General features: G+C 63.4%; 1 protein-coding gene across 1 annotated transcript in view; it reads right to left on the bottom strand.

Annotated features, from left to right (window-relative positions):
* Nucleotides 1-6: 6 nt before the first annotated feature.
* Nucleotides 7-11,242, bottom strand: part of RBM19 (RNA binding motif protein 19) — a 104,694-nt gene continuing 93,458 nt past the window's right edge. The window contains exons 24-27 of the mRNA XM_012731157.1: nucleotides 5,385-5,497; nucleotides 1,081-4,778; nucleotides 642-874; nucleotides 7-259 (exon numbers count right to left, since the gene is read on the bottom strand). Coding sequence (XP_012586611.1) covers nucleotides 4,770-4,778; nucleotides 5,385-5,497 — 122 coding nt within the window. The 3' untranslated portion in view covers nucleotides 7-259; nucleotides 642-874; nucleotides 1,081-4,769. The remainder of the gene's footprint in view (nucleotides 260-641; nucleotides 875-1,080; nucleotides 4,779-5,384; nucleotides 5,498-11,242) is intronic.

Raw genomic sequence — 11,242 nt, 5'->3', positions numbered from 1 at the left:
TTTATCTCCTTTTTTTAACCTTCCCTTTAAGGCATGGGGAAATCACAGGCTTGATGAGCTGGCTGCTTGTATTTGTAACATGCATGTGAAAAACTCATAAAAAAAGGAAGTGTGGGCCGCCTAAAGTCACCGTGTCTATCACGAAGCCCCGGTTCACGCTTCGTGAGACAGCTGGGCCAGCTTTTGGAAACCACACAGGTGCTGGGGGGTGACGGGTAGGTAGGGTCTGGGATGCACATTCCGCTTCAGGTCAGGATTCCTGTGGGGAGAGTTTGGAATTGTGCAGAAGCGGCATCAGAATGACTCTGAAACTTTGAGCTGCACCCCACATTACTGCTTAGACTTATTAAGGAAAAACACACTTTCCCATTTTTTTTATGCCACTTTGTTACGCCTTTGGCCCAGTCTTTTCACCTGGACTTGAGGGCCCCCCCCTCACCCCGGGGAGCCCTCCACCTCCCCCTGACAGCAAATGGTCACCTCCTACTTAAGGTGTTTGATCCAACTGGCTTCCCTCTGAGTGGTCCAGCAGATAGGCTGGGCAGTGGGGCCACGGTGCCGTCCACCGGCGGGGTTCAGAGAGGGATAGTGTATTCACCCCAACTCAGACGCTGCTGTTTCCCTACGCCCCATACACTCACCTCCCACTGCTGCCGGGCTCGAGCGGGGACGGGTCATTCATTCCTTCATCAGGTGTCTAAAACTTACAAGGGCCTCCTCTTCGCGCCAGGCACACAGGCACAGCCCTGCCCTCCTGGCCGTCCCCTCCGAGGGAGGACAGACCCAGGTAGCAGGTGCCCGGGGGCGCGCAGGGGTCTGGAGGAGCAGCAGGGCAGCGGCCCAGGGCTCCGGAAAGCTGCGGAAGGGGAAGGCGCTGATGGCAAAGGCGGAGGGGAGAGGGGAGAATCAATGATTATTAAGCAAGTATTGCATGAATCTTTTATTATTAAACACGAAATCCTGGAAAAAAGATTCTTGCGGGGAGGAGAGGAAACCCGAGAGGCTGTCTCCCGGGAAGGGGGGTGTGCAGCATCCCCCCAGGCACTCCAAAGGGTTAAAGTCATTTTCATTAAAATTTACATTTCAGCAGGCGGCTCCTCTCCCTCTCCCTCGCTCTCCCTCCACCGTCCTTTGAACGTTTGACTGGCAACCATTTCATATTTCAATCTCGGCAGAACAAATTGAATTAGATGTTGAAACCGAACTCGGCTGTGCTCACCAAAGCCTGCATGCTCGGCTTGCACTAATCCTTTCCCAGAAGCTGCCTAGCACCACAGGCGCTGCCTGCAAAGACAAACCACGGAGGCAGGCGAGGAGCGGGGAGCGCCGGGCACCAAGCCGTCTTCTGCCTGGCGTGGGGCTGGGCGCCCCGGGACAGACCGTGCGCGCCCTGGCTGCTGTCCCTGGTGCCCGGCACGGCGCCCGGCACACAGGGTGCCCGCTGTTTGGGGGGTGGCGAGCGAGAGAATGGGGCGGAGGCCTGGCAGTGGGCTCCTCTGCCCGTCCCCACCCCCACCCGGCAGTGGCCTTGCAGCTCCACTGCCCTCGCCCTTTCCTCAGAGGCCGCGACCCCGGGTGCCCGTCCAGTCACCCCGCTCCAGCCCCTGCCCAGTGCCCATCAGCAGGAGGATGCAGGCTGAGGGAGCGATCTCCCGGCCTGGCCCAGCCTCCGCAGGTGCCCTGAGGTCACCCTTGGCCTCAGGCCTTTGCCAGCTGGGCGCTGAGGAGCAGCCCGAGCCTGGCTCCTGAGACGTCTTCTACTGGGGGGACAGTGGCACCCCTGGCCACCAGTGACCGGGCATGGGAGGGGCAGAAGGTCCCAAGGGCACAGGCTCACGTGATGTGCACTTCAGCAGCCACCAACTGGGGCCTGTCCTGGGCTGGGGGGCGGCGGGCATCCTCTCTGGGCCGCCATGCTGGATCGGCTCCTTTCCATCATGTCGCTGCCCCCTGGCACCCCAGGCCGGCCCCGCAGGCCTGTGCCCTGACTTCCTCGGCCCTGGGCATCAGGTGGTGTCTCCCAAAACGTTCCTCTGCCCCCTGCCCCCTCCTCCTGGAGGCTCAGCCCATGTGTGAACACTTGGCTCAACCTTCAGGGCTTCTCTGGGCCTCAGGCCCTTGGCTGCCCGACCACCAGGCTTCTGCCATTCTCGGGTTGCCGTCTGCTTGGCCTTCTGCAGCCCAGGAGCACAAATCCCACTGCCCCCCACTCTGCTCCGACCCGTCCCCCAAGATCGGCTCCTTCTTGTCCGTCAGGGAAGCAGGCCTCTCCAGCTCCCTCCAGGTAACAGGGTCCAAGCACCCCCAAACTGGAGGGCCTCAGGGAGGCGGTGGTGTTACCAGCCGAGGGCTGGCCCCTCAATGGACTCTCCATGCAGGAAAAGGAGCAGGGGGGTTGGGGGATGTCCTGTTTCTCCCCCAGGCAGCCTGGAGCAGGGGGGCCTGGGTGCGGCCCTCGGCCTCTCCGAGCCCTGCTCCTGCGCGCTGACAGGCCCACCAGGGCAGACGCCCCCGACCCTGCAGCCCCTGGCCTCCCGGGCCTGGCCTCTCTCCTCCCCGGGTGCCTGGCCTGGGCTCTTTGGGGGCCTCAGACCCCTCTGGTCGTGGACGTACCTGCCTTCTGCCCCCACCAGTTTGTGGATGGAGACAGTGGCTGCTCCTGCACCACCTCCATGGTGTGTTTCTGGATTTTCTCTCCTAGATCCTCTGGTGTTCGGAACCTAAAATATCCTTTCTTGCAAACTCAGCTCCCTGGACCTCACCTTCCTGCCCAAAGGCTGGACCCCAGCACCAGGAACAAGCCACTTCCCTGGCAGAGCTTTCATGTGGCTGCTTCTCCCTCCTCGGGCCGAGCTGAGGTGAGTGCTTCACGCGGGCTGTTTTTACCACCTAGGATATGGCACTTCCTTCCAGAATGACGAGGACTACAACAGCAATTACCACAGCGACAGCTGCTATGTGTTTCAGCAGGAGTCATTTTCAAAGGGGTGGGAGAGGGCTCAGGGCTGTGAGACCCGGGGGCGGACACACTGAAAGATCAGAGCGCAGGGCAGGACCTTCTTGCCGCTGAGACTTTGTTCTGAGTGTGTCCAGGGGTGGGCCCCGGTGGGTTTCAAACGACAACTGACTCGACAACTGACTCACTCCAGGTCACAGATCCTTCCGGATCCTCTGCTCGTGCAGAATGCTGAGCTTGGGTCAGGAGGCAGGGAGGCGAGGGCAGAGTCTCCTGTGGGTGGAGTCTGCGGGAGCGAGGGATGGCATGAAGGCGGGCGATGGGGCATCTTGAAATCTTCACAGGAGTCGAATGCCCTGCTCCAACCGCTGTTGCCCCCACAGTGAGCCCCAGACAAGGGTCACAGAGCCAGGCTGGGGCAGGAAGGACCCATGGGGGCAGTCTCCTGGCTTGCTGGTAACCAGGCTGATTTGGGGGGGCCTGGGGAGTGCGGAGCTCCCACTCCTGTTCTTGCCTCAGGCTATCAGCTTCTGCAAGACTCCCTGGCCCACGGAATCTGAGGGCGAAGCTGAAAAGCTTCAACCTTAAAGGACTAAAGAACGGCGCCTCTAGGGTCAGACAGAGACTCCTGCAGAGGGGGCCTGCGGAGGGGGTGCTCTTAACATGGCCCCTCTTAAAGATGCTGCTGAGGAACTGGAAGGTGAAGTCAGGGCCACATCCCCGAGGCTGCTGTGCGGTGGCTCATTACCGGGGCCCAGGGGGCTTTAACACAGAGACTGAGCTCAGCCGGCGACACCAGGGCACAGCACATCCTGCTCTGTGTTGCTCCCAGCTAAGGTGGTGCCACTGATGCCTCCTGATCCAGGCCCATGGCAGGTCTGACGGTCTTATTTGGGCGATGACAGACCATGCTCTGGGCGCCGGTGCTGTGGACATGTGAATACAAATGTGTGTCCAACCAGCACAGCCCACCCATAGGCCCTCAACAGGACGGGCAGCTGGGAGGCCCTGTCCTCCCGGAGACCCGGCGTGGAGGCCTGGCCTGGGAAGGCTTAATTAACGTCGACGACGAGACCCCCAGAAGGCTGTGGGTGACCTGCTGCCTGTGGGGTGGCCCAGCACAAAGGCGGGGGGCGGGTGCTCGGGGCCTGTGTCTCCAGGGCCGAGCTGTCCCGGCCCAGTGCAGTTTCCGATCTGAAGACTGGCGCCTTCTCCCTGAGAAATGCAGTCTGAGGACCCCCCGAGCCCACTGGGCGCCCCACTGGGAAGCCCACCCAGCACCCCCACAGAGGTAAATGTGATGCTGATGTGCATGCTCTCTGGGCTTTACTGGGGCCCACTGACTCAGTCCGAGTGTGACCCCGGAGGCAGGCCTGAGCACCCACAATAATTTACAGAGAGAAAAGTCAAGGTCCCCGTGGGGCTCGCCTGTCCGGAGCCGCACTGTTGGGAATGGCGAGGCCGGGACCCAGGCCCAGGCCAGCGGGTGGGTGCTCCCGCCAGAGGGGGCAGGCTGACCTCCGGGGTGGAGAAGGCACGCGCTGGCTCGGACGCCCAGGCCGGAGCCTGGAACTCTGTGCCGGGGCCTCAGCGTGCTTCCAGGGCTCCGGGAGTGCAGGGCGTGTGGTCACTGAGCCCGGCCTGTGGGGACGCGGTGTCCTGGGTCTCGGGCTCTCCACAGCCGTGGTCGCGGGGCTCGGGGTTGCCTGGTGCCTCAGCCGGACTGCGGTGCTGGTGTGGGAGGTCGGGGCAGGGCACAGCCAGGGCCCCAGCTGTGAGCGACTCCTGGAGAGACGCCGCGGGGAGCCGCGGCTCAGCAGCCCTGGAGGGGAGAACGAGATGGAAACTTCTGGAGTCTGCCTGACGCACGCAGCGTGTGCCCGTGTTTTCCAGATTAGCACGGCGTTTCTATCTCGTCGTGAGGAGCAGCGTGGCATCTGGGCGGGGGTCCCCAGCTGAGCTGGCTGGAGGGGTGCAGCCCTCAGTCCTGGTCCTAGCGGGTGAGGGCCGGGTGGCGGGGGTCCCCGCGCCCATGCGTGGTGCACCCCGGAGCCCTGACCTTCTAGTTAGCAGGATGGGGCCCTGCCGGCATCTCAGGGCTGCGCGAGCAGGAGGGCTTCTGAGGGGGCAGTGAGGCGGGGCCGCTTTGTTTTGCAGCTTTGGGGTGCTCCCACTACGCTGAGTGACTCCCTGCGGCCTTCCTGTCTGCTCTCCGGCCCTCTGGGCCAGGCGCAGGGCGGGTGGGGGTGTCAAACTTGCCGGTGAGTGAGGGGTTGGGCCCAGGACGAGTCAGAATATTGGCCCCAGGCCCCGTCCCCCCGACCTTGGACCGGGGTCCCCGCTGGCCCCTCGAGGGCCCCGCCCCCACCCCCGTGGCAGGGAGCACGAAGCCGAGGCTGTCCCTTCCCCAGGGCCCGGGAGCACGTACCCTCTCGCTGCCAGTGCGCAGCTGAAGGGTTTGCTCCTCGCTGTCGTTTTCACTGTCTTCCAGCTGCTCCAGGATCTCGTCCAACACCACAGACCGCTTTTTCTTCGGGGGCTCTGTGGGAGCCCAGATGGCAAGAGAGGAGAAAAGAACAGCCGAGAGGGTTGGGAGGCAGGACGAGAGATGGCAAGAGAGGGGAGGGGAAGGGGTGAGCACAACAGAGAAAAGAAAGGCGACAGGGAGTGAGGGGAGAGGTGAGAGGAGACACAAAGGGGAAGAGCGAGGAGGAGGAGGAATTAAGGGCGGGGAGAGTCAAGGGAGAAGGACGGTGAGTCTCCGGTGTGGCCACGGGGGAGCCGCCTCCCGTCACCCCAAATTCCGGCTCTGTCCCCTCTCCCTCTCCCAACCCCAGAGGGGCAGAGTTGCCCTATCTGGGAGGCAAGGAGACTTGCTCCCAGCAGCTCAGGTTAACAGATCTCTGCTTGGCTTGGGGGAGGCCACACCCGTGGGAGCGGTAGCGGAATGTTTTCTGGGAGGGTCAGAGAAAGTGGGTGCGGTACAGTGGGTGCTCGACAAATGCTGGGTGAACGCGCACAAGGATTCCGGGGGAGTTCTCGTGGGGATGACAGAGGCGGCTTCAGAGAGGAGGGGCCATCTGACTCGGGCTTTGAGGAACGCAGAGGAGTTCTCAGTGAGGGGACGGGAAGGGGATGCAGATACACTGAATGCAGGTATGAGCGGGCAGAGGGGAGCTCACAGTCAAGCTTCCTGGTCCCCAACACTTCTGGCTGACTACCCGTTAGTTGTCTCCAAGACAGGCACTGCTGCCTCACACAGGTGAGCGAAGGGAGCCAGACAGGTGAGTCTGATAAGGAACCCGGGGGAAGCGGAGGGGGCGGCATTCAAACCCGAGTCAAACAGGAAGCCCGGCTTCCACTGTGGGTGCGGAAGCTGGGCACTGGCGGAGGGGCTGGGCGCTCCCCTCCGGGAAGGGCAGGGGCGGGGCCCGTGCTTGGCAGCGGTCAGTGCCCACCGGATGTGCAGAGGCGGCCGAGGGGCTGCGCCAGCCCCTTCTCCTCTGCCTCAAACACCTCTGCCCTGGTCAGCCTTCTCCCCCGTGACCCTCGGTCTCTGTCCCCCAGGGCTGGGAGTCTCTACCTAGCCAAGGGTGTGGCCCAGGTGAACACCCCGGGCGTCTGGGTGTGACCGGACACGGGTTCATCTCTTCCTCTCATTCCTCCCCCGCTGGCCCCTTCTCAGCTCCATAGCCACGCCCTGCCCCGTCTCACTAGCCCCCCTGACCCTGCACCCCCACAGGTACCACCTCTCTGGGGCCTCAAAGCTCAGAGAGGGACGCCCCCACGACATCGCTCGGGCTGCGTTCCCCCAGGCCTCGGAAGTGTGCCCCAGCTTGAGACCCCACGTCCCTCCTCGGGGGGGGGGGGACCCCTCACAGGCACCTGCCTCCCCGGCCCCTCCCTGCGCTCTCCGCGCCCACGCCACAGCTGGGACCCCGCCCAGTTTCTTCCCGTGCTTTCCCTGGGGACACAGGTGCTCACTGGCATTTGCTGAACGAGGGGACCAGGCGAAGGGGGAGCAGGCCTGAGAGGCGCTCTACTGCGCCTGGGGAGCCCCAAGGCCTGGCAGCCGTACCCTCATTGTTCGTCATGAAAGGAGTGGGGGCTGCGGGCTGGGGGGGGCTGCAGCCCGCAGCTCAGACCCCGCCCGCCTCCTGTGCGCTCCTCCCGGCTCTCCGTTTCCTTAGAATCCAGGCTCTGGAGGTGCACAATGGTCTCTGCAAATTGAATCTGTGGGCAGGTAATAGGAGCCAGGAAATAGAAGGGCAGCAAAATAGGGCCTGCAGGTCCGTGGCTGACCCCTCCCAGCCACTAACAAATGCGGGGTGGGGGTGGGGTGGGTTCCTGCTCTCCCTCACCAGGGCTGGTCTCTGGGTGACCAGCAGTGGCAACACCAGCAGAGGCTCCCGTCTTCCCCTTCACCCCATTTTTGTTCTTTCCTCATAGCTCTGAGACACAGGCTGGGGTTAGCATGTGCACCCGCTGTTGTGTGGACCCCGAGCCCTCGGGCCACCCCACTGGTCCCTGGCCTGAAGGCCGGGCCGCCTCCCCCCAGAGGCAGGGCCCGCGGCGGGGCCTGTTAAAACCTACAGCAGCACCCGCCGCTCCTTTGTCTGGACCCGGCCCCGGCAGCGGCGTCTCTCGCAGGAAAAGCGCAGCCAGGATGGCCACGCAGCAGCCCTGTCTCCTCTCAGAACTCTTCCCTCCCCCGCGCAGCTTCTGCCGGTCAGGGTCACACAGCCACTGCTCGCACCTCGGGGCATTTGCACCTGCTGCTCCTGGGGTCTGGACCGCTCCTGCCCTTCTCAGAGAGGCCGTTCCTGGCCTCCCGGGCAAAACCCCAAGTCCCACCAGCTCTGCTGAGCCCACCAACAGACCCCCGTCACCTTTCTGGGCAGCACGGACCCTGTGTCTCTGGGTTTACTTCCTTAGCTCATCGTCTGTCCCCTGTGCTGGAGGGTCGGCTCAGGACAGCAGGGGGTTTGCCCCGGCGTGTTGACTGCTCTATATCCCCAGTGCCTGGCACACAGCCGATGCTCGATAAATGTTTGCTAAGTGAGTGAATGAATGAATGACAGGGAGGGAAGAGGGGGAAGGAGTTTCGGTTGAGAAGCAGAAATGAGGTTACAGGCAGCCTCTGCAACACCCTTCATGCTTTCATTCCCTTAAATTCAGCAGAGTTGATGAGGGCTGCTCTGGGCCGGGCCGACAGAGAACGGGCTGGGCCTGGCCCTGTCTAGGGTGTTAGTGACTCAGTGGGGAGAAGGGAGAAGGAGCCAGACAGCGGTAGCCCAGGCGAGGATCAGCGCTGTGATGAGGGAGGCAGCGCTCCCTGCCGGGCTATCAGGGCAGCTTCCTGGAGGAGGTGACCGTAAACGTGGCTGGAGCCCAACTTCTAGAGCAGGCCCTGCCAGACTGCTCTGCCAGTCTTACCACGGGCAGGCAGCTGCGCAGATGGCTTCGTGGCATCTACTCCCTCAGAAACAGTAGGCACTTCACCATGCGCCCCCGTCCCGTGGGCACCAGCAGCCCGATGTCGCACTGTTTTAGAGACCAGTTTATGCCCATGTCTCTGCCAGGCACGCCAGCCTGTCCTGTGCCCCGCGGAGGGCCCGCCGATCTGAATCACCCACCACTAGCCTCTCCTCCCCTCTGCACAGTTATGACGATTTAAAGAGCCAGACCCCCGCGGGCTGAGCGGCGCTGCAGCTTCCAGCCTGCGCGAAGCGCAAGCTCCAACACCTGGGGAGGCGGCCGGAGGTGAGGAGAACCAAGCTGCCGAGGCCTGGGTTCGGGCCCTGGCACAGGACCCTGGGGAGCGGGAGCCCCTCATCTCCCAGGGGCGCCGTGTGCTGACTCGGGTTGGGTGAGTCACTGCGACTCTGGTGCTTCCTGCTCACCTGGCCTAGTACACCTGAGCGAACTTTCACTGGTGGGCGTGTGAGCACAGGTACGCTGCAGAGGCGCCAAGGCTGCCCTTCACTGCTGCCAGGCTGCGGGTGCTCACTACCCACCTCGCCCAGGGGCCCTCTGCAGGTCACCACCTCTGCAGGTGGTGACTGGGCACTAGACACCTGACCAACGTCCAGCCTGGCCCCTGCAGGGGGGTCCTGCAAGGTCCTGAAGCCTCAGGACTGGCCGGGCCTGCCCCAGGGACCTGCGTCCCAGGCCCAGCATAAGGTGGGCGCTCCGTGGTCAGTGACCGGATGTGGGCAGGGACGAGTAAATGACCGGTGGTAAGAGAATGAATGAGTCCCAGAGCGTCCCAGGCGAGCAGTTCTGTTTTTACTTTTTGAAGACGAAGTTGCCGTTGTCGGGGTAGCAACAAAACAGCACATCCTGGACGTCACCTGGGTGGGGAAACTGAGGCCAGAGGGTGCGGGAGGCAGTGCCCACATAGGAGAGGCGCCTCATAGGCAGCGCCTCAACTGAGCTTTATCTGAGCCTGAGGAGGAGTGAGCTATCGCCCCACCGCGTAGGAGGGAGAAGGGGGTGCAGCGGGAAGTACTACCCCAAGCCGCGGCCCCAAGCCTAACAGCCATGTCTGGCTTGGCCCACGGACCCCGCGAAGTGCACTTCCCCCAGGTCTGCCCTCCTCTGCTGCTGCTTTCTGCTGACCGCAGGCCCCACGCCGGGGACAGGGGCCCGGCCCTCGTCACGATGCCGGGCAAGCCGGTGCCCGCTCGCTCGCGTGTCTGGGCTTCTCTGTGCCCCAGTTTCCTTCTCAGACAAAGGGGAACGACCAGTATCTGCGCTGGATAGCGGTAAGGACTGACGGAGTGGACAGAGCAGCGCCTGACACCTGGTCAGGCCTCCAGCTGGACTCCTGAAGGAGTCCATTCAGTGGCCACTGTGGGGGCAGCGAGGGCCCAGAGCGAGGGACGGTCCCAGGGCGGCCAGTGGAGCAGCAGGTGACGAGTGAAGTGCTCCGGCGCCTCAGGCCACAGAGGGCAGCACCCCCTCAGCCGCTCGCTCGCAGACGGGGAAGCAGAGGCACAGGGGTGTCCAGGCTGCAGGGGCACGGGAGGTGGGTCCGGGGACCACGAACGCCACGTCCTGGAAGGCCGGGCTCCTGTGGTCCCAGTTCTGCACCTACTGGCCGAGTGGCCTGAGGCGAGTCATTTCGGCCGCGTGGCCTCAGTTTCCTCGGCTGCGCCCCAAGGCGGACCCTCTCCCCGGTGGCTGCGAACATTAGTCCGTTTGTGCCCGGAGTGTGGCGAGTCCGGGGGCTCGGGACTCAGGGACAGTGCTGCCCTTGGGGGCCTGCTGGGTCTGGCTGGGGCCAGGCCCCCCACCCCCCTTCCAGAGACACCACTGTGCCCCGAGTCCCCGCCCGGCGACACCTGGCACCCCCCACGCCCGGCACCCCCGCTAACCCTGCCTGCAGGCAGAGAACCCCGCTCTCAGGGAACAGCTGCTGAAATCCCAGTTCCCCGACATCAAAAGCCTCAGTGGGTTTTCACCAAACAAACACAATGCAGAACTGGAGAAAGGTGCAAAATAAATAAACGAAACAAGCTGTGCATTTTCTCTCCATATTACAGCTGCACCCGAAGATAAACAACAAGTGAAATGTCACCAAACATCAATACCCGAGAAATTAACTTGACAAAAAGCTCAGCCAGCCCCCAACAACCCCCCAGTCCTGCCCCCTCTCTCTCCCCCCACCACCATTTTGCATTTCTGGAGTTCCCATCTAATGATTTTATTTTTCAATTAATTCCTTGACAGAATGCCAGCCCGCGTCTCCTTCCCGTCCCTGGCTGGCGCGGCCGCCCTGCGTGGAAGGCAGAGCCAGGCACAGAGAGAGGCGCGGGTGGGCGGGCGGGGCTGCCAGGGGGACAAGAGAAGGCGCTTCGTGGGGTTTTGTTCCGGAGGCAGCGCGTTGAGGAAAAGCGAGCCGGGAGAACAGCACCGGTCGGGGCGAGGGGAGCGGGAGACGCAGCGGCCTGGGACGGGCAGCCAGATCGGCCAGGAGGCTGGAGCCAGGCTGCCAGGCGCCAAGGCGGCTGCTCCCGGCTGGGCCACCTGGGGCGGGGGCTTCCCCTCTGGTTACGGAACTGCATCAGGACCCCCGTGCTCCCGCGCCCCCGCCTCTCTGCGCCCGAGTGTACTCAAGAGCAAATACACCCTGCCCGGGCCCCCGCGCCCAGCACGCTGGCAGGGCTCCACCGAGGTCAGTGCTTCTTCCTGTCATGCACAGAACCTGTCACCCCTCTGTGAGCCGGGACAGCACAGGGCAAATGCCAGGGCGCTGTGGGCGCTCCGCTCCTGGCGGTCACT

Source organism: Condylura cristata, unplaced genomic scaffold (genome assembly GCF_000260355.1).
Source record: "Condylura cristata isolate star-nosed mole 26May11 unplaced genomic scaffold, ConCri1.0 scaffold00029, whole genome shotgun sequence".
NCBI classification, from domain to species: Eukaryota; Metazoa; Chordata; class Mammalia; order Eulipotyphla; family Talpidae; genus Condylura; species Condylura cristata.
Note: the sequence above shows the minus strand (reverse complement) of the source record. Positions and strands in the feature narration are given on the sequence as shown.